Here is a 26,661-nt window from a genome sequence, read left to right as displayed (position 1 = left end):
CTCCGAAGAGAGTTGGACTCCAAAAACTGTAGACATCAGATGCGCTTACGTAAGCATCTTCCCCCTCCCGAGAGCAGAGCTGTGCAAACATTTGGGTCTGGTCTGTGCTCTCTCGTTGCACTCGAATGAACGCACTCGAGTGTGGCAGGTTCGACACACATGACACAGTGCACACTCAGCTGAGAGAACACCAAGGCGGTATATAAACACTCTGATGTGCATTTTATCGACTGTTTACTGTACTGTACCGTATGGCCAACAAATTAATGGCAGGCAAATGCCATTAATTTCCCCTGGCATGGGGGCACTATAAATTGATCAAATGCTCGCGATATGACAGGAACACATGAAGATGTGTTCCACCTGTTCGGAACCAGTTTCTGCTAACTGATCTTGGCCCGTAGCGGTATTCTGTCAGCCACAGTCGCAAAATGTTGCTGCCACATTTAGCAGCGCGCCCGGAAGTATGCCGCACGGAAAGTTAGGGGAAACATTTGCTCACCTGCACGGAACACTTCGCCACAGCCATCGCAACGGGAGGCAAACTGGGAATCGTAGCAATTGCCGCAGTAAATCTTATCGGCCTTGGCCCCAAACTGCTTATCCACCAGCGAGAGATGGCACTTGAAGCACAGGAAACAGGCCTCGTGCCAGTGCTTGTCTTTGTACGACAGATCCTGTGGGTAGAAAGATAAGAAAAGGGGATGATTAATGGAGGAACTTTCGAACTAAAATAGTTTAGATTGGCCAAGGAGCTGATTTCTTTAATATTTTCTTGATTATTGTCTGTTTTCTGATAGCCGAGAAGGGGAAAAGTTCTTCATACTCAAAACTTTACTCGAATTTTACACATTTCCCTTTGTGGGTTATTCAATTTAATAGTTTTAATAGTTTTTCCTGCCTTTGCCGATCTATTTTCATGCTGTAATTAACACAAATTATGACTAGACTCATAAAAGAAACATAAAACTCACAGCAAGACCCCATCCCATACAATTTTGCTACATTAAAAATCAACTCAATTTCAATCTATGCATTTTGATATGTTTTTTCGAACTATTTTCAAACATTTATTGATATTTTGGGGTTTTATTGGCTGTTTCATGTGGGCCTCCAGGGAATGATGTGCCATAAAATGTATTTATTGTTTTAATATGTGCCTGTCTGTCTGTGCACCCACTTTATGGATTCTTGCCTGTGGCTCCACATATGGTTTTCATTGGGAAAAACTTACCTTCGAATCGATGCCAATGATCTTGTTGCACTCCTCGCACGTGTTGGCGAACACATTCTCGTAGCACTTGATGCAGTACGGATGATCGTCCCGGATCACGTACCGCTGTCCGGTGAGGCTCTCATCGCACTGCCAGCAACAGAAATGGCCCGAATGCCAGTCCTTGTCCATGGCTTTTGTGTACTCGCCACTGAAAATTAACTGCAAAACGGAGACAGAGATTGTGGCAGATGTATAGAAAATCGCTTTTAAGAGGAGCAAATAACGGAAGGAAAAGTATTCCAATTGTATTTATTGTGTTGTGCAGTGTAACTTTTGGTGTTTGTGTGTGTATGCTTGGTGTACGTTTTCGTATGTATTTGTATATTTTGGAAACAGATAGACATTTGTGGATACCTTTTAGTAAACGGTCTTGCCGAGGAAAGTTGAGTAGTAACGTGTGTTTCGTTTTGTAAAAGTTCGATATGCGAGAGTACTTTTGGACTGAATTTATCTTTTCTTGTTGGAATTTTGAGTTTAATTTTGGAAAATGTACGAGTATAATGGATTTGGAATGGTTTTTTCTTGTTTGGTTGTTGGGAAAACAAAACAGAAATATGAATGGATGGAAAAACGAACACCAAAACATGGGAAAATGTTTCAGTTTCTTCGTTTTCGGATTTGGATTTAGATTTAGATTTTTGGATATTTCGGAATGCGCTGTCGGTTACGAACTGCTCACAAAACACGTCACCTACCCCCTTTCCTCGATGGTGGAGTCCACCTCCACTTCGCTGATTTGGATCTCCGATTCGCGACGTTTCGATGACGTTGACTTCTTGACCTTTTTCGTTTTCTTCACTTCCGTTTGCACGGTTTGCATAATTTCCACGTCCGCCATCGCGCCTAGCCCTCTCACTGCCCCCTCACACTCCAATGACCGACTAAACTTTCTATAATTATTGTCTGTCTATGGCTGCGTGTGTGTGTGTGTGTGTGTGTGTACGCGTTTCTGTGTGCAGGAGCAAAACGCGTTTCGTTTCGATTCGATTTGAGGATTCTTTTCGGGGTCCCAGAACGTTTGAACTTTGCCGCCGAGATCCCGATCTCAACTGGCGCAGCGGTTTCCGAAAATGTTTTCGAACCAGTCTGAATATTGTCCGCTGCCAGAGCCTCTGCTCGCTTTGTATCTAGTTTCGCAGCAGCCATGTGTAAAAATAAAATCTCGGAGAGCAACAGCAGCAAGACCAGCAGGCTAAAGAGAGGGATCCACGTCACGCCTCGCGCTCTCTTTCCATAAGATTGCATGCCGAGAGAGAGCGAGAGAGAGAGCGAACGCGAACGCGAACGCATGCATGGGTGGATCGGGAGAGGAATTCGTTGGGTTGATGGATGGCGGCAGACAATGTGAATATTGCCAATAATTAACGGCATTATTGAATGTGCATGTAATATGCACATCTCTGGGCTAATGCTTTCTTCAAATTTTTTGCCAATTTGTTAGCGATATTTTACGCCTTCTCCTCTAAGGAGGAATTACGGTTCAGGTGCCAAAAGGTGGGCGTAGAGGGCTGGCACACCTGCCTCAGACGGCTGCGGCACATAACCATTTTAGAGATTTAATGGCAAAGAATTTGAAGGAAAGACATTCCAGATACCCTGTACTGTAGAATTTTGAAGATTTCATTGAAAGTTGAGTGGATTTCTTAGGTTATTTCCGGTTTTTTCGTGAGTGAATGTAGAATAAAGTCAAGTCATTTAAACATGAGTTCTTCATTCTTACCCTCTAGCATATATTTTCTAACATTTAATATACCCTCTCTCCATCTTGCACTACCAATGGGTATTCCGAATTTTCAATTTTTTCAACCCAACGAAATGTTGTGTGATGTTTTTAGTTCCATTTTTGCCTTCTGCCTGGCGCTTTGTGCACACGACACACAAGTAGCACTCGCAGACACACACACATACAGACAAACATCTCGAGAGAGAGAGAGAGAGAGAGAGAGAGAGAGAGTGGAGGCGGCAGCCCTGCCCTATCCACACTGCACTACACACGGCTCGATCCATCCCCAATGGAGCATAAATTGCTATGGGTTCGAATGATTTCTGTCTGCTGTTGTTGCTGGTTCTACCCCTCTGACCTGCGGATCTGCTAGATGGTAGTATTATTATACCCATCTGACTCTGGTGCCTCCTGCACTTATCGCACCCGTGGGGTATTTTTGGACTCTGGCGTGGGCCATATAGATGTTTTAATTGATCTTCAGCCTTTTAGGCTTTTGCGTGGGTACATTATCGTAATAATATTAATCTACGGCAGTGCTTTTTGGCATTCTTCTGATTCTGCTGATTTTATACGAACGTTTTACAGCACACAGACATCATTGAAATGCCAAAACTGGTAAGAAAATGTTTACTGAAACGGGCCAACAACAGGTGTGTTTTTTGTGCGGATCGAAAGGTGAGAAATAGTTGAACAAATAATTTCTTGGGTTGGAAATGCAAAACAGAGGAGACTTTGAAACGTTTCTGAATATTCAAGGGCAAAATTATCAAAATAAATATCAATTGATGGCTGATTTTCAAAAGTACAAAATGTACTTGCAGAATGGCTTTTGTGCCTAATATTTTATGAGGTAAATAAAATATAATTGTGTGTCTGCCTTTGTGTAAGAGTTTCCTTAATTAAGTTATATTTATCTGCAAAAATCTTTACATCAGAGCTGGAAGGAACTTTTATCATGATTTCCATCCCAAAGAACAGATTTGAGATAGGTTCCCTGTGGCTTTATTCAGTATTCTGTGAATTCTGTGATTATTGACACGCCTCAATTAAATGAGAATTCTTTACAAATCACATATTCAATCCGTTCGCAGCCAATTAATAACCAGTGTTTATTCAAGAGCAAAAAGAAATGCCAATTTCCATTAGACAAATGGACGCGACACCTAAGGGCAGGTCGGCCAAGGAGAGCAATGGGTTTGGCAGGCGGTCGGCCAAAAAGGCCAACAAAATGTCATTGTGACAGTTCAGTGGTAGAAAGCAACTAACAAGGTCTCTCCCCTTTCTAGGTCGCACCATGCCATCAACTAGAACTACAACTAGTTGAAAAACAGCCCAAATCATCTGAATAATAAACAAAATCAACGAAACACAAAATGTTCTGGCAAATTGGCCGCAACGAAAAGAAATATTAAAAAATATATATAGTATACGGCGGTGTATGCATATTTTACAGTTTGTTGAAATATCAAAATGTTGGGTTGTAAACTGAATCACTGATTCCCTCACTGCTCCGATGTGATGGGGATTTATGGGCTCTATGCGAAAATAAAGCCGTCGGCCAGTGACGTAGAGACACAGAAAATAGAGGGGGATTTCCATAATGGAAAGAATCCATTAAGGTAGAACATTGAAGGCTGAAGGTGGCCAAGACATGTGAGATGTGACAGGGGAGATAATAATTGTTGATTGCCGGAATTGGAAGGCGGTTGTGGAAACTATAAGAAAACATGGCCATAATATGAAAGAGTTTCCCCCCCCCCCCCCCCCCCCCCCATACGCTCCTATAAAGCATATATATTCTTAGATCATAAAATAATGCATTTCATGTGTAGTATATTAGACGTTGTTGCTATTTTCGCCACAGACATAAGCCACAGCCACCAGGAGCTATGAATCGAGGGGAAGTTGGCTGCGTGTGTAATGCAATCTTCTCAGTTATAAATAAAATTGCAGTTCGCGAATCTTTTGATAAAAATTGTGCTGCGTGTTGTGTGCTGCTGCTGGTGAGGCGGTGGTGTCTGCCTGCTCCTCCTTCGTTTCTCCACTCCACAGCTCCCATGAGGCTCTCCGCGACTGCTGCCTCTGTTCATTACGATTATTTTGGCATTTTTCACGCGGGCGTTTAGGCGTTAATTGGGTCATAAATTCACATATATGTATGTATTGCAGCCACTCGTATGTATTTTCCAATTTTTTATATTTTTTATCGGAGGAAAAGTTGCCCGAGGCACAGCTGATGTCAGTGGGGGGTCTATAAGTTCAAGTTGAAGTTTGTCTACGATCCAAATGCGCCAAAACAACAATTTGATGAGCATTTGGCACATTTTTATAGGTTTGCTTTTTGCCAATTTATTGAGGAATTCCAAGAATAAATTGCATAAATATTTAGTATATTTGAGAATGCAAGAAGCAAATGTTCTGCAGCAGCAAATGTTTTGGAAGAAAGGTGTTTCATTTAACTGACACACAAAAAGCAGAAAAACTTATCCATTCAGAACAGAATTTCAAGTGAACATTCTGCGGTAGATTGTTTGAGCCACAAATACGTAAATGTTCTCTATATATAAGACAAACATATATTGATGGAAAATATATAAGACCGCAGGCTTTTAAGTGTGCGCCTCCGTAAGAAAAATGAATTCATGTCAAAGACACAAAACTATTGAATAAGACTTTTTGGCAGCATTTTTGGCAATGCTACACGGGAGCGCCATTTGTTTTGTACACTTTGGATGCATTACGTAATGAGTTTTACAGAAATAAATCCCCGAAATGATGGAGCACAGGAGATGGAAAAGTGTGGAAAAGTGTAGAACAAAGCCAAAGTGAGCGGCATAAACAAATCACACGAGTGACACACTTTCCTGTTCGGCCTGTCATAAATAATTTTAAAAAGAGAATTTCCCCCCCCCCCCTGTCCCACAACCACGCGGGATTGACAGTCGCCAAAATAATTTGTTATCTTTTTTGGGGGAGAGAGAGAGAGACGCAGCTCTCCTTTGGCCTTTGGCAGCATTTCAGTAGAAAAAAACAAAACAATGAAAAATGCATGGGATATGCCTCATAAGAGTACATTCGTGTGTGTTCTTTGGGTTGACATCTAAGCGAACAAAATAATGATCTCAATGAATGAAATTGGCATTTCACATTTTGGCCAACAAAAAGGAAATGCATTTGTGGGATTAGCATACTTTTGGGCACACGAAGCAGCCGGTTTGGCGTCTTCTTTTAGGAGAAAGTTGTTTAGAAATTCATTTTGGGCAAGGTTGTCTTCCCCCCATTGAAACTTATGAAATTTGTTGCCTCATGCGTGTATTAAGGCTTAACATTCCTTTTATCTTTTGTCGCTTTTGGTAACCCTTCATATACACCAAATTCATGTGACAAGCTTCCTTTGAAAATAGTTTTAGGCACTACAAAAATTCCTTAAAATTATTTGCATGATTGAAAATGTTTCTAAAGGAAGGAAAGACTTTCAGAGACACTTAAATTATTTATAGTTAAACCCTTAACAAAATCTTATTTAGTTTTGTATAATCCTCATCTTTTTCGATTTTGTACACATTTAAAGCCAATCAAGTTCTAGCTATTCACCCGACCTTTCCATCTGTCATTTAGTCACCCAAGGAGCTCTTTATGAATCACTTAAATCTAAGGAATTAAATATTTGTTTGTTCTCTGTGTTCGTTGTCTCTTGGTTTATGGTTTCCCTGACGTGAGCATTAAAAGTCGAGCAAATCTAAGTATATGGCCAACAATTTGCATTTTGGGATTTATGTGCGCGTTCCTGCCCATTTCATTGGGCCCGAAACGGAATGGTGTGTCAAACGGTGACATCATTCGCATGCGAATGCGCATTTCTGCGAATGGGTAAGGGAACGGGGCGAAAGGCAGCCAAAAGTGCAAAGTGGGCCACCACGAAAGATTTATATATATAGAAGTACAAATATATGGGGCTCTGCTGAATGTCAGTGCACTTGGTGTTGTCCCATGGATGGATGACAACAGTCTGAGGGTCCCGTCCCCCCTGTGAATGATCTCAATGTTCGGGCATTTCGGAATTGGCACAAACCACAGATGCAACTCGTTGGGAAATGGAGGAGGGGCTTTCTATTTATACGAAGAACACGAAATGCTTTTCTTTTATTCATTTGGCATTTATTTCTCGGCAATTAAAAAGACAGCAAAAAGAGTTCGTTAAGTACAACTAACATCTATGATGAGTAGAGGCCTCTTTTCTTGTGGGGTTTGTGGGATCTGTTCATGGTTCGTTAGTATAATACACAGTTTATACAATAAATAGATAGATAGTTAGGATCTCTGATCCTATGGGTTGGGCATTTGTTTACCCTTTCAGTCAGAGGATGCGGATGCTGGATGCTGGATGCTGGATGCTGGGAGTATCTATGGATCTATGGCTCGTGTTTGTTCGGACTCGTATTCGTGGCTATGAACATGTCTATAAGAAATAGATAAAAAATAAAACAACAAATGAGTGCAGCTTGAGGATTAAATCAAACCAAAAAAGCAAAAGCTAAAAGAGCGGATAAAAGTTGGCATCTTTCAGTATGTCGAAAGTGTCCACAACGGAGCGGGCGGGCACCACAGCAGAGCAGGTGTTGGAGGGGGATGCTTCCTCGATGGATGAGGCCGGGGTCACGCACACACTTTGACCCGCACTCACGCTAGACAACAGATTCTGCTGCGTGGATTCGGGCGTCAGATTCGAGGACACCGAAACGGGCGCAATCTCCGAGAGAGCAGCAACCAAATCTTTGTCCAACTGATCCATTTCTGGTGCTAGCTGCTGTGGCAGCAGCTCCTTGGTCTTCTTCCGCTTCTTGGTTTTCTTTTTGGGCTGCTCCTCTTCCTCCCCCCTTCTTTCTTGTGTCTCAAATTCTGCAATGCCAGCCAATGAATCGCCCACAAAGGCCAAGCTGCTTCGGGGCGAGAAGAGACCTCCTCCTTCAGCTTGATCGCTGTTGAGGCTGCTCTTGGAGCTGCGCCGCGAGCGAGTCTTTCGCTTGGGTGTTGGCTCGATGTTGGCTGCTGCTGCTCCCGCCTCCTGCTGATCATCCTGCCGGCGACTGGCGTACATCTGCGTATCCGAATCGTTGTCCTCGCGCAGCTCCTCCTCCGTTTTGGAGCCCTTGCGCACCTTCTTCTTGCTCTTTTTCTTTTTGGGCTTCTCGCTGGGTGGCTCGATGGCCTGCACAGGTGGTGGTGGCTCCTCGTTGATGATTTCGACTTCCCCCTCTGCTTGGGTGTAACTCTCCTCCTGCACATCGGTGAGAATCTCTCGCATGGGACTGCGACTGAAGAGGGTGATGCTCTCGCCGCCAAGACTCATGCGACGCAGCTCGAGCATTTCCCCATTGGTTTGTTCTTCCTCCTGGTACTGCAGGGACTCTTCATTCTGATTGTAGTCCTCCAGTTCCAGCTGCTGCACCTCCTCTTCATAGCGTTCGCCTTCTTCCTGCTCTTCTTCCGTTCTGTCTGTCATTTCCCCTCCATTTCCATTATCATCCAGTCTGAAATTCTTCCTCCAATTGTATTCCCGCTTTGGCTTGTAGTTCAAATCCACTTCGATGTCATCCTCCAGCTCCATGCTCGCCTGCAGCTGTGGATTGTAGCCATAGCGAGTGCGCAGTCGCGTGGATTGTCTGGCAGCCACTTGGGCATCCCCCAGGTACCGCATCTCCGTGTCCCGCCGCTCGCTCTCCAGCAGACCCAGACCCAAAGCAATGTCCACATCGGTGTGTCGTTGCCTGGAGCTGGATCTCTCCAGTTCTCGCGTCTTGGCCCACAGCGCATAGCGTTCGCTCTCAGAGCTGGACTTCTCCTTGTCCGAGGACTCGCTGTGGTCCGACGGCAGCTGCTCCTGCACAATTGTCTCGTACTCCCGCAGGATGCCCGACTGTTTCCTGTTCTTGATGGCATCGTTGTAGATCTGCTCGATGAAGGAGTCCGGGTCGGAGTAGGGCGTGGCACCACCCACAGCGCCATCATCCAATCCATAGTCTACGAAATCCTCCGCATCGTCCACCTCCTCCCAGTCCTGGGCCCCACGATTGGCATAGCGATCGGCATTCCGCTCCGCCTCCTCGCACTCGGAGGTGTCGTGGTGGGACTCGTCCGTCGGTTGTGTGCGCTCATTGTTATCCGAGATGCCCTCATCGAACTCGTACTCGAACTCATCCTCGTCGTCAATCTCCACCACAGTCTGACGCTCATCCTCGCTGTCGTTGGAGCTGCTACGCTCCAGGTCCAAGTCCAAGGCCTGTTCTTGCTGCCGATCTTCGTCGTAATCCTCGCCGGTTATGTCGTAGCTGTAGATGGCATTGGTGGCATCAAAGGCGGCAGCCTCTGCCTCTGCGGCGAGCACAGCGCGTGCCCAGGAATCCCGATCCACGACATGCTCCTTGGAGCACTCGAAATCCTCCGGTTCCTGCGAGTAAAAGTCCTCCCTCAGCCAGGTGCGCGTACCCGTCATTGTGCGCACTTCAATCTGCGAGATGTACACATACTCATCGCTGGGATACTCCTCCACGGGCTGCTCCTGGGCCAGCGAGTAGCGACGAAAGTGATGATACTCCTCCGGCTCCAGATGATCGCCGTACGGATCGATCTGCTTGAGGATTGCCGAATCGGAGGCACGCCGCTCGCTGTCCAGGAAATCGGCATTCAGATGCCGCGAAAAGTTCTCAAAGTTCACGCTGGAGGCAGCCAGCCTGTCCAGCAGCTGATCCTGCAGCTCCCGCTTGGCCACCTCCTCGTCAATGTCCCGCAGCAGCGCCACCTCCTCGCCGCGCAGTGGGGAACGACTCTGGCTGCGGGAGCGCTGAAATTCCGCCGTGCGATGACGCAGGTCGTCCAGCTGTCCAGCGGACATATCCTGCGACATTTCACCCACGTAGGTGGAGCGCTTAAAGCCGCTGGCCAGCGACTCGTCCTTCATGCGCTGCGTGTCCTTTAGCTCCTCGGCAAAGGTCTTGGGCTTGGCACCCAAACGATTCTCCGTGATCGAGTCCAGAATGGCTGCCTGCAGCTCCCGCTGTGCCGCCGTATCCTCCACTTGGTCCAGGGACTCACCCACGTAGGTGGAACGCTTGAAGCCTGGGGCCACCAGTTCATCCTGCAGATCCCTGGCCACCTCGGACACGGTTCGCGCGGCATCTGGCACCTCTCTGGTCATCTCCTCCACTAGCTGACGCTCGGAACCCGTGGGACTGAGGACACGCAACTCAATCTCCTCGCTGGCATGCTGCAGCTGCTGCAGTGCCTCTAGATCCAGTTCTCGCTGCTTGACACTCGACGCCAGGACACTCTCCACCTCCTCGCTGTTCTTGCGAAGCGTGCGCTGATCGGATCCCTCCAGATTGAGCATCCGATGGAAGTCATGGCCCTCACTCAGCTCTTGCTCCGCCTTCTGCTCCGCTGGTGTCATGGAACGGGAGCGTGAGGGCGAGAGCGAACGCATATCCCTGCCATCCGCAGGATGATCTCTGGCTGTCTCCTCCTGAACAAACTCGTAGACATATTCCACGGTCAGACGTGGCTCTGGCTCGGGGGTCTTGGCCCGCTCCTGGAGCTGCTCAAAGAACAGATCGTTCTGGGCAATCAGCTTATCGCGACGCCGCTCCAGACTGTGCTCCAGATTGGCGGCACTTGGCAGCGGCGAACGGGAGCGAGACCGGGAACGTGTGTGAGAACGCACGCGGTTCAGCCGCAGCTGCTCGAAGAGTCGGGCCATGCTCTCGGGTGTGTCCTCCTCCTCGACGGCTTCAACTTCAATCTGCTGCTCCTCGGGTGGGGCTTCAATCTCAATGGACACACAGGGGATGGGCATGCTGGCAGCTGCAGGATTTGTCTCCTCTTCCGATAGGTGTAGCTTCTCAAAGATCTCATCGTTGTGTTGGATGCGCCTCTGGCGACGGCTCTCCAGGCTCTTGGCTATATTATCCGCCGTGGGCAGTGGCGAACGTGAACGGGAGCTTGATCGAGAGTGCGAATTGCGCTCCGCTCGAAGGGTTTCCACAAACAGCCGCCGCTCCTCCAGTGTCGGCTGGGGCTCCACCTCCTCCATGGGCTCAGCCATGGCCATGTCATTGATTTCGATTACGGGCTGGGGCAGCGGTGGCGTTACATTTCCATTGGCTTCCGTTTCCATGGGACTGTTGCGTCCATCACTGCCACTGGAGTTGGACAATCGTTCCATGATCTCGTCGTTGTGTTTGATCAGACGCTGCCTGCGCTGGCTGATGCTGCGCTCGAGATTCTCGCTGGTTGGCAGTGGGGAACGGGAGCGTGAGTGTCTGGCTGTCTCCTCGCGTAGCGAGTTCTCTGTGGGGGCATAGACCATGGCCACTGGGGGACTTCCATTGCTCGCATCATCTGCCACATTCTGCAGCTTCAGCTGCTCTGCTGGCTGTTCATTCGCATTCATTGTCGTCTCCAGCAGCTGCAGCACCAACTCGCAACTCAGCTCCCCCGCCATCACCCCGTTCTGTGTGTCGTCGTAGACCTCCAAAGACTTTTCCATGTCCACATCCATGCGATTGGCCACATTCTTGGGCTGTGGCGAGGGATTGCGGGAGGTGGAACGCGAACGTGAGGGATTCACGGAGGCCTGGAAGTCGTAAAAGTCGCTCAGGCCCTCCATCATCAGTCCGTACTGATCGCGCCACGGTGCCGTGTCCGGCTGTTGCACATTGATGCTGGGTTTCGGCGGCTGTTCCGGCTGTGTGGCTGACCAGCGCTCCGCGTAGTGCTCCATTTCGTCGATGCGTGGACTGCGTCGAAGGCCGGGTGACCCGCCTTTGGACTGCTCCTCCGTTGCGGGAGAGGTGCGCAGCTTGAGGAGGGGATAGAAAGCGGTGGCGAAAGCGGGGGAAAGAGCGTAGGCGAAAGCGTAAGCGAATATGAAAAAGCAAAGAGGGAAAAAGCAGTTAAAGCGCAGAGCAAAAAGCAGAAAGTGCGAGGGTTAAGGACTCTTGGGAACCTCTGTTTTGGCTGACCTCTGACCTACGCACTTACATTCGATTTGTTGTCGCTGCTGGCGCTGCTCTCCGCCGCTTTGTTGGTGTCCTCCTGCCATTGAAGAGATTCAATTAGAATCCTTAGAGAGAGAGAGTTTTCTGCCACACTTACCGGCTGCTCCTTGGCGCGTTGTTGCAGCAATGCGGTGGCTGCCTCCTCATTCTGCGCATCCGTTGCATCCTCGAACGAAGAGGACTTCTGCTCATTCTTCGACAAATCCAAATCGAACTCCTCCTCATCGATGGACAATGCCTTCTCGCGCTTCCAGAACTCCGTGTCCTTGTAGTGTTCGGGCATCACCTCGCCCCATGGGTTGGTGCTCTCCTCGCCGAGCATCTCCAGGGAGACGCCACTCGCCTCGGCCTCCGGCGGTGGCATCATGTCCTTGGCCGGACTGCGCTTGTGCCGCCTGTGATGGGACTTGACCCGCAGCGTGGGTTCGCTGGTGTACTTGATGGGATTGTAGTCCTCCCGGTCGCCGTGGCGCAGCTCCTCCTCCTCCAGCGAGGTGAACATCTTCAGCTCCTCGTCGCGGGAGGCGCGTGAGTCACGCGAGGAATTGGAGCTGCCACTGGAGCGGCGCTTCTTGAAGGCTCGCCGCCTGCCGGATCCATCCTCTCGCATCAGCGGACGACTCTTGATGCCGTCCAGGGAGCGCAGATAGTCCTCCGTGTACTGCATGTCGGGCGTGTGATCCTCGCCCTCGGGCTCTGGCCGCTCTTCCTCTGTGCGTAGCAAATCCTCCGATGGCTGTGTGCTGAAGGACGACTGCTGGCTGGAATTTGGCTCCAAGGAGGATCCCTCGTCGGACACGCCCGGGAAGCTGGGGCCCTTCGACTGTCTGTACTGCGTCTTCACTTTGTGCACCACCATGGGCTCCTCCTGGGCCTCCGGCTCCTGCAATCTGGGCGGCAGTATCTTCTTCACGCAGAGCTCCTCCTCCACGGGCACGGCGCCCGCATATTCGGCTTCGTCCTCCCTGCTGTGGGCTGCCTGCAGCTGTCGCTGCTGCAGCATCACCATCTCCTCCTCGGCCTCCAGGAAGAGCCTAGCGTTCTCCTCGATCATTTTCTGTTTGCTCGCCGCATCCACTCGGCCGGAGAGCAGGCGACGCGACTCCTCTTCCAGCGCCTCCTCCTCCAGCTCGCTCTCCGTGGCGCTCATCTTTCTTGCCCGCTCTGCCGCCAGAAGACGTTCTACAATCTCCGCATCCCTTTGTTCCTGATCTTCCACGTCACGCTCTCGCCGGACTTCCGCCTCGAACAGGCGTCGCTCGCTCTCTTCCGTCTCGGCTTCCTCAAGCTCTCGCTGGCGTTCGGCTTCCAGGCGTCTCTGTTCCGCTTCGATCAACCTTTGTTCGTTCTCTTGGCGTTCTTGTTGCTCTTCGGCTTCTTGGTTCCTTCGCTCGTTGGCTTCGCGCTCTCTTTCGGCTTCGATCAGCTTGCGCTCGTTCTCTTCGCGCTCTCTTTGCTCTTCGGCCGCCTGAAGCTTTCGCTGCTGCTCTTCGCGTTGCTTTTGTTCTGCCTCTCTTTGCTTCTCCGCTTCGATTAGCTTTCTCTCATTCTCTTCGCGCTGCCTGCGCTCCTCTCTCTGCTGCTCGATCATCTTCTCGTCCGCCTCCTTGGCCTTTCTACGGTCCTCTGCCAGGCGGGCCTGTGCCTCCGCCAGCTGTCGTCGCGTCTCCTCCTCGATTTGCCGCTGTCGCTCCAATTCTGCTGCCAGCGCCGCTCTCTTATCACCTTCGGGATCCACGCGCAAGCCCTTGTTGTCGTAGAGGACACCATCCTGCATGGCCTTGGTGCCGGAGCGCGCCTCCCGCTCTGCCGCCTCGGCTATCTCCTTCTCCAGGCGCTCGCGCAGTCGTGGCAGCTCTTCATTGTCCGCCGCTGCATCTGTGGCCGTGTATGCGGAGTGCTGAAAGGTGCAATGGTACAAATGCCGCACCACCAACGCACACTCCAGGGCGCCCAGATAGCCGATCAGCAGCGAGAAGATCAGCTCCCCGATGCCGGTCAGCGCCTCATCCGATGGCATTCTGCTTGCGTAAGAATCGGAATCGAAATGGGAATCGGAATCGGAATCGGATTCAGTATCTGTAATCCGTATTGCTCGACGTACAAACGAGCAATGCAATGCTCGGGGGATTCGATGGTGCGCCGCGAATTATATAAATTATTCACCACGCACTCGCACAGACTCTCGGCAAAAACACTCACCACTCGCACGATTCGGAATTCGCGGGGCACGGGGCACGGGGCACTCACGTTAATGGCCAACTGATTAGGTAATTCACCCCACAAATATTTATTTCAATCTTTCTGCTACGCGAATTCACATCCAAACGATCCATAAATTATTGGAAAATTCGAATAAAATGATCGAAATCCGTTGCGCGGTCAGGATGAGACGTTTTTGGAGATTGGGGGGCGACTACCAGCGCGAAGCAGCCACATATGGTTGCACCTGGCCTGGCTCTTGTTCTCCGTTAATCGATCGTCTTGCAACTGATTAATGCCACAGCAGCGGCAACCGGCCAAGGGCCCCCCCAAGACACACAAAGAGCGGGCGCATGAATCACAAAGAGCGCAATAACAACCAATTGGCCGAAAAGAAATAGCCACCAAATGGCGCTAATTGACGCGGCCAAAAGCAGAGAGTGAGCAAGAGTGCGAGAGAGAGAGAGTGAGAGTGACACAAGACAGGCAGCGGCTAAGCTTTTGGCAGGCGATGGCCACCAATGGATGCACTGCCTCTGGGTACTCTGGGTACTCTGGGACTCGGTCTCGGTCGCTGGTTTCTGGCTCTGGCGCTGGCCCTGGCGCTGTGTCAAATGCCAAAGCAATTGGCAAAAAGCGAATTTTCTAATCAGTTTTCGGGGTCTATTTATGTTGCTATTTCTGTATGTTTCTTTTTTTCACAGTTTTCACAAAAAACACAGTGAATACTTTTCCCGCCGTGTTTTTGCTTTGCTCGCACCTTTCTTTAGGCATACAGTGTGCGACAAAAGTGTATGTGCAGTAGGATAAGCAGCGGGGGAACCTTTCCATCACTTTTTCTGCACTGTTCTTGAATCTACCTCCAATATTCTGATAGATTTAGCAGCTTCCTTTCATCATAAAACATAAATTGCGCCCTAAATCTATCCCTTCATTCATGCCAATTACTGTACTTATGTTTCCCCAATCTGTCTCTCCTTTGCATAGCCAATGCCTGAGGATTGGGGACGGAGAACCGGTGCCAGGGTCGCCGACGCAGCAACGACAGCCCCAAAAAATGAATGTCATAAATTGAATCTTTTGGCACTGACACTAACATTGGGAGCAGCAGCAAGCACTCTGCCTCTCTCCGAGTGGGTTTCTCTCTCTCTCTCTGTGTCTGGGTATCCTCTGCCACTCTTTCTCTATGTTTTCGATGTGGCATGCTGCAGGCATCATCAACAACAATAGCCCCCCCATAATTATATTTAATTTGTGCATAATTGTGCACTTGTCCCACATTTTTTGCATTTAGACTATTTTTGCCTTTTGTTTATTTTTGAAAATACGTTTTTACGTACTCATTAAATGTGCCAAAAATACATAGATAAACGTATCTAAAAACATACATCTATGTGGCTCTGGGCACGGCTGTTTGTGGATTTATTTATTGAAAGTGAAAGTTTTTCTTTTGTGTGGGGAACAAAAAATTGAATAGAATATTGAATTGAATATTCTTAAATAACCATACATATATTTTAATATGCATTGTTTTTACCAAATGAGTTCTTCTTTGTGTTGTTTTTTTTTTCACAAGAAAATTTGCGGGGAATCTGATAATTGAAAAATAATTGTAAAATTTATTGCGCGAATTTGGGTGAGGAAATTCTTGCTAATTGGGGGAGGAAATATAAAATATTTTATATGCCATTAAACCTTGGAAAGTCTTCTCTGTTTGGGGACTTTAATGGAGGAATACACGTCATAAGAAATTGTATCACAAAACTGCTTGAAAGTTTCCAAGTTGACCCTTGAACAAAGACTTGTTGATTGCAGCACAAATTTCACTCACGAAACACCTATTTTGGATCTATTTAAAATATTTAGAAAACTTTTATGATGATTATTAGAATTGTTCCTCAGATTTCTATACGATTTCGACACATAATAATCGCTTATCGCTTACAAATTTCCATAATTGAAAGCAGAAATTGTATCAATCGAAGCCCGTTTAGCTGCTGTTTGAGATCTTTCTTTTAATGTCACATCAGTCACATCAAAGCAAAGTATTTCTTAGATTTGTTTTGCCGTGTAATTTCCGCCTTACCCACAAGAAAAGAAGAACTTCCGCTCTGCGCGACGCAACAGCAACAGTGCTGCCAATGAACTGTCGGCCAGCGCTGGAGCTGCATTTGGAGCTGGGAAGCATTCCTGTCTAGTGTCTTGTGTCTAGAGGCCCCCAAAGTGAAGTTCAATGAAAATGCCATAACCTTTTGGAAGGGCATCAGGGGATTGTTTTAGGGGAGTGGAAGGGACAGATGGATGTATGGATGGTAGGGCGATAGCCGCACCTTTGCAATAAATGTGAACTGCGTGTGGCAGGCGATAAAAACCAAAGGCTCCCCACACTCAACGACACACACACACACGATACAATCTTTGGTGGCGCTTGCCCCAAAGTATGCCACACAATAATTGTCAATTGGGGATCGATGGGTTGGTTGGTTAGAGAAAGGAGGAGAGAAATTAAAGGCAGGACTCACCTCGTCACAGCCAGCACAGCGGGGCTTCAGCATTTCCGCATAATGCCGCTCGCAGTAGATTTTGTCATCGTGAACGCAGTAGGTGAGGTCCACCAGCAGCGAGTTGCAGGTGCTGCAGCTGAAGCACTTTGGATGCCACATGACGCTCTCCACGAACTTGGGTGCCGCCACAACCAGCTCGCCGGCCGCAATTTCGTTATCACAGTGCGCACAATGCTCATCGTAGGGGGCATCCTTGATGTAGGCTATCAGCAAAAGGAATTGGTTGATTGTTGGTTGAGTCATCGCAGGCAAGGAGACCCAAGGACGGCCGGACACTCACCTATATCCAGCGCTATCTCATTCCGTGCCGTCACAAAGTCCTCGAACGAGGCCTCATGCTGCACCTCCAGATGCTTGCAGTGCTCCAGCGAGAGATCCTGCTTGGGCAGCTGATACGCAATCTGTCGCTCCCTGCTGCAGGCCCCCTCGCTGCCCAGCCGCGGCACTGCCTCCTCCGGCAGCAGCTCGAAGTACCGATTGATCCGCGACGAGGCACGCACCCCGGGTGGCACCCAGGTGTAGCCCAGATCACGCGCCTCAACGCCAGAGTCTGCTGGCGAGACGAGCTTAAAGCCCAATCTCTCGTGGACATTCGTCGTCTGTTGCTGGTAAATGGCGTGCGCCTCGCGAGGACACTTGCACGACTGGCAGGTTTTCCTGGAAGAAGGAGGAGAAGCGAAAACATAAGAAACGGCAGCTAAAAGATTGCATAATTATTTGTAATTTAAATTATTTCAAGTCTCTGCCATATTCCTTGACAAATTCACATTTTTCCCGCATATTTCGCACCACTGCCACACGGAAAGCTTCGCCACATAAAAGCTTTTGCTCGCTGTCGCCGCCTAGCGGCTGCTTTCAGCAGTTCTTACCTCACAATGAGATCGTAGATTTCTTTCCTATCAAACACCTTGCAGTAAATACTGAGCACATTGAGGCAGGCATAGTCCATGCCCGTCCAAGGGACATCCGATGAGGCCAATGCCGCCCACAGTGGGCACTCTGCGTGACGGTCCAGATCGAGCATTTTCACCATTTTTCACTTGTAACTGCACTGCGTAACTGTACTTGAGACTGGTAGCTCTAGTTTAACGTGTGATTGTGACCCGTATTCTTTTTTAATTTTTTATTATAAATTGGTTTTTAATTTCGTTTTTTTCTTTGTGATTTGACTCATCAAAAATGTTGCTGCTGCTGTGGTTCTTCTTTGCTTGATTGCCGCACGCCGCTATGTGTGGCCTCTGGCAACGCTTTGCTGGAGGCAGCAACACCAGCAACACCAGCAGAACCCACAAAAAATAAGAGAAGAGAGAGACAACTTTCGTTTAGTTTTTGGCATCCGAATCACCTTTTCTTGTGGCACGTCTCGGGGCAGTCGTTTGTTGCGTTTTATTTGCTCATTGACATTTTGATTAAAGTGTTCATTTGACCTTTGGCATTGTTCCTCTTCACCTGCTCGTTCTTATTGTTATTTCTTCGGGTTCTTTTGTTTACTACGAGCAGATTAGCAGATTAGCAAAGAGATTTGGCAGAGGTTTTGGCTGGAATTCCAATGCTTTCTATCTGCGGATTTCTCTAATGACCTGTTTACTTATATTTCAATTATATGTGTGGATACAAGCAAAATAATCAGCATCATAAAATACGCCCACACCCAAAAAGATACAGCTTTGTGGATAAACATTTGATGGGCTCTACAGAGTAGCTGGCACTTCCCAGGAGAATGGCCATGGAGGAGTATTCGAGAGAGGATTCTGCAGGTGGACTCTACAAAGAGTTATTCAGGAGTGTAGTAAAGTAGTTCCCTCCCCGGTCACGTATGATCTCATGACTGCCAAAACACTTTCAAGCAACAACAACCAAAAAAAAAAGGTCTCTGGTCTTGCCAAAGGTCTGCCACATAAACGAAAACGAAGCATAATAAAATAAAAAGGTAGCAAAAGCATCTTTTTGATAAGATTAATGAAAGGTCCCCCAGGAAAGGTTTCCCCTTCTCCTGCCGTCCAACCCGTCACTTCACGTTAGGATTGGCCGCCAGTGCGTGATGTCATCGAAAGCGACAGCAAGAGAAAACAACCAAAAAGAATCAAACAGAAACAGAAATTCCAGCCAAAATTCCATTTGGCCAATCATTGAAACTGCGTTAACTTTGAAAATTAGATAAGCCGCTAGCAGGAGGAGGAGGTGCAGCTGGTTGCTTGCTGCTTGCAGCAGAGGGGCAGTCGTAGGTGCAGCAGGGGGGTAGGTAATGTGTCTCTAGCCAGGGTAAATGGAACAGAATGTCAGATAGCTGGCCTTTTATGGTTGTTCACAGAGAGAGAGAAAATGAGAGACTTCTGATGAGGAAATGCTGGCTAATTGCTCACGACTTTAAATGCGGAAAATGTGCAACAGCTTTGAGGAAGGTGGTGCGGAGTAGTAATGCAAATTGTATTATTTAATGTGTGCACAGGTGATTCATAAGAGATACAGATAGATATGTATCTAGATATTTGCTTGCTTAGGGCACACACACAGTGAGAGACAAACAAATAACTCTATCAAGATCAGCTTCCAGTTTTGTTTACCTTTTCTGAAAGGGGATTGGAGTGTAGTGAGGGGTGGAATGTCTATGAGTGGTACTCCAAAATAATAAACATTATTCATTAAATTAATCCAAGATAACTGGCAGTATGTTAGTCAACCTTTTGAGGGTTTTGATGAGTGCTTTCATTGCGTTTGAATCAGAAACACAACGAGCAAACCCATGAACAACCTTGAGTGATTTCCACTGATCTATGAATATGGATAGCTTTTTGGCTCTTACGATAGCTAGTTATTATCTGTTCATGGTATTCCCACTGTAATTTTGAATCTTTTTTAGAGGTTCATTAGCAAAACTCAAATCAAATATTCAATAAAATTCATCAATTTCTCTATCAAAAAAATATCTCATAAATCCCCGCCCAATAAAAACAAACGCGAAATCAATTTTAATTGAAACAAATCGATCAACGAATAGATTGCGTTCCCCTGCCTTTAGATCCCACATAATTCCCATTGAAAATGTTATTTTCAAAATGTAATTAATTCCAATTGCTGCCATTTGACAGATTTCCAAGTACAGATACTCGCACTCGGTACAGCAATCCCTCAAAACCAAAAATCTAAAATTAAATTTGAATTTCCGCAACCGCGTGCTGCCACCTCGTATCTTTGTATCTTTTTTCAAGGTCTTGGTGGAGCACACATTTGTTTGCCTCTGCCTCCTGACAATGCTGCACCAGCAATGCGGGCCACATGTCTTAATATGGCTCCGCACTTCCTCCCCCCTCAGCAATTGTCTCCATATTTTTGTCTCTGGTTCTATCTGCGATCCCTTCTTCATTTTCTAGACACAACTTCTGAGTGTTTATTTGAGAGCAGCAATGCGCAATGTTATCGCTGAATAAACAATTAAAATGCCATTAAAACGTGTCCCATTTCAGATTAGAGACACAATCAGAGAGCGGGAGAGACAGAGATACAGAGAGACACAGCGACACACCATCTGTCGTAGATTTTGTTGTATTTAATTGAAATCCAAAACAAACAGCAACCAAAAAAGATTCATATTCGTAATATAATAATAACTGATATCGCAGGGGTGGGGCAGCATAGTTTCGGTATTGGTGGGTGGCTCTGAAAGTTTCACCAGATTAAATGTAATTAAAAGCCAAAACTAGTGCTGTGCGTTTTACATGGAGAGGGACAACTTTGGGAAACAATCAGAGATGGCAACAAAGTGGTCCCCAGAGTTTTGAGATTATCTCCCATTGGGGCAGGGGTTTAACGTGGGGTTGAAGTTGGAACTTACCAAATCACATTCCTACTAAGGAAAACTACCCAAAAGCAAACATTTTTTAGTTATTTTTCTGGCATTTTAATATCTTTCCAATTAAAACAAATTTCCATCTCTTTTTGCAGGTATGCCATGCGACTTTTGTGCTTGTTAAAACATAGTTTAAGCTGTAATTATGTGGCTCATACTTTTGCACGGCACTGTAGCTGACACACACACACACACACACACACAGAGCAATAGTCTCTCGCACAGCCATAGACAAAACTCGGCGACAACTTTTCTTGGAGATACAAAACTGTAGCAGATGGAGGAGAGAGGAGTGAGAGTAAGGTAAGCCAGACAGAAACCTCAGAGCAACAATTACAATTGATAAGCCATCCCCCCCCCCCCCCCCCCCCCCCCCCACCAAAGGTACCTTCAACAAAATCGAGGGGCGACAGCAGCAATTGGAAAAGTTTTAAGGGGCAACTCCTGGCGCTTCCATCTGCCCCGTCTGTTGATCTGGCAAAAGGTGAAACCTCCCGAAAAAGACTCAACGAGAGAGAGAGACCGAGAGAGCGAGAGCAATCAGCATTGTTTGACCAACAATTTGTTTGCCATCCAGAAAAGCCAGAAAACCGAAACCCTCGTGAAACCAGATACGGGATGAAAGCGGGAAGTTGCAAGAGGTGCATGAAAGGGGAGTGGAGCTGGGGCAGTGCTTTTCCCAGTGGCAAGGAAATCCAATTTTCCACTATAATTGCACTTACATGTTGCCGCTGTTGTTGCCTCCCCATAAACCCCATAAACAATAAAAAAAAGCTCGCATAAAAGTCAGCGACGAGCTGCAAGTGCAACAAATCTCAATTATGAGGCATCCACCCCCCGCCCCAATTGAAAGTGGGGTAAGGTGTGTGTCAGAGGTTGAGCCACAAAGAGGTTTGTGGTGTGTGTGTGTGTGTGTGTGTGTGTGTGTGTGCGTTCTCTTTCCCGCTTTCGATTAAATGACTTTTAATGCGATTACCCCGGGAACAAATATAAAAGAGGGGGAAGAAACAGCAACCAGTACGACAGAACAATGCACTTCCACTGTTCTTATATTTGTTGTTGTTGTTGTTGTTGTTGTTGTTGTTGTTGTGGGGCAGGCAGAGATTGCCCTACATATATAGCCCCGCGAAGCGTAAACTATATTGTAGAATTATGGGTAGAACAAGTGCGTGAGGGGCAAACGCTAATTGAATCACCGCAGCTTCGCTGCTTACCCTTTCGACTGTTGGCTGTTGTCCCCACCGCACCACTATAATTCACCCACCTGGCGATAATTAACATACGGCATATGCCACTGTGTGGTACCATTGGCCAGCACTCACCCCCAGCTGCTGCTGAGAGTCAGCTTAGTGGATATTTACGACACAAGCGGATAGAATATTCTTTGGCAACAAATTGCATAGTGAATTATTACAACCTTGCTTCTAAGTAGGGGCTGCCGGCACCCACTCTTCACCCCTCTAGAGATGCGCAGCTAAGTCACGGGAAAATCACCGATAAATCACGAACTGTCACTTCACATAGCTATCCAGAGAGAATTTGTGCCAGTAGAGTCTCCACTTGCAGAATTGTTATTTTATAGTTCTTTTATTTCCAGATTCCCCAAGGATTGCTTGCATTTAATGCATTTTTTCTTTGGGTTTTCTAGACTCTAGCGCCGCACAGATAACACTCTGATAGCACATGCTGTACATCCTATTGATAACCTCATTTTCCTTTTCCATCGCCATCCAGCAAACACTCATATCAATGGGTTCCATCATAGAGCAAACACCTCATTACCTTCATATTATATTTACTTTAGATGCGTACCAACACAAAACTGTTTTGATTGGAGTTAAGTGTTCATAACACACTCTATAAGTAGTGTTAGTTTTTGTCCACTTTGTTTTTGTTGTCACTCATCCATCTATCTAATGTAAACAGCACCCACTTTTGACTCATAAATAGTGACAGGCCTGACCCACAAAACCTCATCATCAAAGAGAAGATTCAAGCGAATTGCAGATCAGATCTTCCCACGACTGTCATACGAGAACCCACGAGTACTCGGGTAGGATTGAGTTGGATCGCTCATCTCTATGGCGAATTTACGCCAATGACTTTCTGTCGGACGGGTGGGGGTTACAATTCCGCGAAATCTGGTCACAATGTGTTACAAAATAGGGAGGAAAATTAAAGGGAAGGCGGGTGAAGGGAAAGAGAAGAACAGTGCGATGGGCCGTGAAGCGGCAAAGAAATAAATGGATGGATGTCAATGTGTGTGGGGGGGTCGTCTAATTAAATCCCACTGACTCATTTCACTTTTTTTTGTTGCCAATTCAAATTCGAAGAGAAATTAATGCATTTTCCGGTAAACCTTTCACTATTCAGAAGAAGAATCAGAAGAACGAGCAGGAATATTTCAGGAAATTGCATTTGGGGTTTTATGTTTATTCGCAATTCCAAAGGAACTTTCAGGAAATTTATTGGTATATTTTCTGGTTTAACCGGAGTTGATTTTTGGGAGTTTGTCTTTTTCACTTTACAACAGAAGAAGAAGATGAATGTTCCAAGAAATTCTTTAAAATGTTGTCTAATATTTTTCAACTTTGATCTACCGAAAACTGTTGCCAAAAATTGACATTTGCCGTGTAAATAATATGATATGAAACCGCAGCGCGTGAGCATAAACAATCTCTGGGCATTTGGCTACGCTTTTTGTTTATAAAACAAATAAATGTTAAACACTTGGAAAATTGAGCAAAATACGCGCGCAACAGACGTCAGGAGCGAGTCAATGGCCAGATTACGCGAAAAAGCAATAACACAAACAAAAAGAATATGCAATTAAATTTAATTAAATTTATTTACAATTTATTCCACCCAAACGCACAAACGCACACACGAATAACACATATAATGAATTAAATATACGAAAAACGGAGGAAAAACGCGGCCAAAACGCGCGGAAAACGCGCTGGGGGCAACAACAACCGCACCGCTGTACAAGTAAATTCTAACTGTGAATGTTTCTGCTTCTGTTTCGGTGGATTCGGGTTCGGATTCAGATTCGGATTGTCGGGTTCTCGGGTTCGTTGTCTCGATTTGCCGAAGCGTAGCATAAAATAAACACGAAGCTCGCCCAGCAGAAAGAAAGCGCGTCAGCAGCCAATCTGTCGTGTGGGTGCGAGAGGTGAGAGATGGTGTTTTGTGGGGAGAGCAGAGCCAAAAGGTGAGCGATAATGACACGGCATTTGCTCTGCCAGCTGCACTGCATCCACAGTGGTCGTGTGGCCGGGTGGTGGTACACGAAGCGTACCCACAAGAACCGCTTATTAGCAATGCATTGCACCGCGGGGCTCTTTATGACGCGAGGTTCTTCATTAACGCGGCACACGACGCGTGAGAGAGAGTGAGTGAGCGAATGAGTGCAACTCCAACGGCAGAGTCGGACAGGGCTAATGAGTCAACAGGTAGTGCGCTTGGCTGCCGAAGCGGGGTGATAGGCGTAACAGATAAGCGAAGAGAGAAGGTTTAACTGAGGCCAAGGCGCAATGTTACAAGGTGAGCGGGCAGCGATCTTCTCTCTTCCGCTCTGCTTGTGCAAACGAAACTGCATGCAAAACCTCACCTTTAACACTTACACCTTGGCATAAGAGTGGAGTGCAGAGCAGCGCGAAGAGAGTATCAAAAGAGAATGAGCAGCTACTTCCGTTTTGATTAATGACCATCGCATCCCTTTGCATATTACTCAAACTGTAAACCCAGACAACCGGCATGCATATAAAATGTTTCCTTTACTTTCAAAAGACGGTCAAGGTCACAACCCAGAGCCCCCCCACTAATCCCTGGGCTGCCAACTGTTCCAGCCATTTATCAAAAACGTCTGGCGACCATTCTGCCACACTTTGACTTTGATTGCGCCACACAGCCGCAAAGAGTCGCGCGCGAGCAGCAGACATGAAACAAATTCCGAATTGCAATTATTTATAAGCACAAAACGCAACTAGCTAAAAGGCCAACTGTTGTCACCATCAGGGCGGAGGGACGGGAGCTGCACACAGACATTGTAAGCTGGACAGAATCCATAAAGACGACGCAAATGGGCCGTAAAGAGGTCAGAGACGTGTGTCAAAAGGATTTAAGAGGGGGGCGGAATACAGATCAAAGAATGTGAAGACATCCTGAAAAATATTTAACTTGAACGCTTCAATAACATTTCCAATATTCTGTGCCATGTTCTGCTCTAAACAAGCCTCTTCCTGTTCCCCTTCTACCACAATTACACAGAGGACGCTACTGTTTTAATAATATTATGATGCCATTGGATGGATCTGCACCGCAGTCTCTCAGCTCCTGCTTTCGTTCCGTTCCGTTACGTTCAGTTTCTATTCAGTTAGCCAGCACTTGGCCAATTTTGTGTATTAGCACTAAAAATATACAGAGAGGGAGTGAGTGAGTGAGAGTGGACGGACGGACGGACATCCATTGAGTGGGCGGTGAGCCAGAGGCTGCCGGCTACGGGGCGGGTGTTTGATTGGTGGTGGCCAAGTGTTTTCATTCATGGCCCACGAGCACGAAAAGAGTCAACAGACTCATGGGGCACAGTCATACAACAAGCCAAAATGTTTGACCCCCTGCTTGCCCCATGCCTGCCACAGAAAGATTCATTGCTCGGGTCGAGGGAGGGGGTGTGGTAGAGGCTGGCTAGCTGGCTGATGGCTAATGTAATTTATGAAGATTTCTTTGCTTGCTTGTTTCTTTTTTGTTTCGCTTAATCGTAAACATTAATGATTAATTAGCTGAAATTGTACAATGAAATCAAAGGAAACTAATGTGCGATCCCCGGAGTGGGCGCACACATGTATATTTGTGTGTGTGTTGGCTTGTATCTCTATCTCATGGAAGATTGATGACCATTCCACGTTCGAGCTGGAATCCACTTAATTAGAGGCTACTCCAGCAGCTCCTTCTACCTTTTCCAGGTAGTAATTCTCTGTAGAGCTCCGTGGTGTGGCTGCATGTCGCCGCACTGTCTCTCAGTTTGATAAGCAGCCACATTAAAATGTCTCCATACACTCGCTGCCATAAGTGTATACACACACAAACACACACATAGGTATACGTATACGATTACGAAATGCAAAACGTGACTTTGGTGAGGCAGTTGATTAATGGACACGGAGAAGGCTGCCGGAACAAGTTGCCATTTGCATTGCATATAGCGTTCGTATCTGCGGATAATGTATCTTCACTTAGTAGCTGCGTATCGATTGAAACTACATAAATATACTTATTTCCACCACAGCACTTGATCTGCTGGGCCGAGGTCTCCTTTACTTGCATTTACTAGTGATTTATCATTGAAACTAGGCTTAAAAGATTTATGGAAATTAAACAACTTCCCTGCCAATTTCTGTAACTTTTTATACAAATGTATTAAAAGTTCTCTCAAGGAACAAATATACAGAGGAAGAATCGAACAGGCAGGCATTATTTGATCGATTCTGCCTATAAAACTGGGGATTCCAACGATTCCAAGGATAACTTCTCTCAATTTAAGTGTTCCTCTTATGCAAGTTTCCCATTTCTAGGACTTTCTAGCGATTCCCAATAATTAGTTCAACAAATTGATTCGTTTCCACTACAAATGTGGCAAAAGTCTATTCAAAATGGCAATATTAAGTGCACAGGCGGATGCATTTTTGTTCATAATCAAGCCTATCTATCAGACCTGTGGGGCAGCAGGGAGTCTGTTTATTTGTTTAACAACCCACCAGATCCCACACGTCCACGCTGGTGGTGCCGCCACTCGTTTGTTGCTTTTAATTACACGAACAGGCTGGCGGGCTGGCAGGCTGGCAGGCAGGCTCCCAGGCCAAAAGGAAAATTACATTACATTACATTACAGAAAAAGAGAGATATTGTAGCTTGTAGCTCTCTGTATCTTTATCTGCTTGACTACATTTGGCGCTTGTCGGTTGTCGTTCGCTTGTCTCTTTGGTCGCAGG

At 46.9% G+C, this 26,661-nt stretch overlaps 1 protein-coding gene across 10 annotated transcripts in view; it reads right to left on the bottom strand.

The window, feature by feature from the left end:
• Positions 1-26,661, bottom strand: part of LOC117586976 (four and a half LIM domains protein 2) — a 53,564-nt gene that overhangs the window by 7,604 nt on the left and 19,299 nt on the right. For 2 of the 10 annotated variants that reach the window (XM_034277363.1, XM_034277365.1), the window contains 4 exons: positions 17,102-17,478; positions 16,780-17,024; positions 1,235-1,435; positions 503-677 (listed from right to left, as the gene is read on the bottom strand). In XM_034277363.1, the coding sequence (XP_034133254.1) occupies positions 503-677; positions 1,235-1,435; positions 16,780-17,024; positions 17,102-17,478 (998 nt within the window). Of the gene's footprint in view, positions 1-502; positions 678-1,234; positions 1,436-1,971; positions 2,332-7,138; positions 11,857-12,038; positions 14,566-16,779; positions 17,025-17,101; positions 17,479-17,690; positions 17,876-26,661 lie in introns of those variants that run through there. The other 8 variants (XM_034277364.1, XM_034277360.1, XM_034277359.1 and 5 more) reach the window with 8 other exon arrangements.

The sequence above is a fragment of the Drosophila guanche genome, unplaced genomic scaffold, assembly GCF_900245975.1.
Source record: "Drosophila guanche unplaced genomic scaffold, DGUA_6, whole genome shotgun sequence".
NCBI classification, from domain to species: domain Eukaryota; kingdom Metazoa; phylum Arthropoda; class Insecta; order Diptera; family Drosophilidae; genus Drosophila; species Drosophila guanche.
This window is presented reverse-complemented; position numbering and strand designations above follow the sequence as displayed.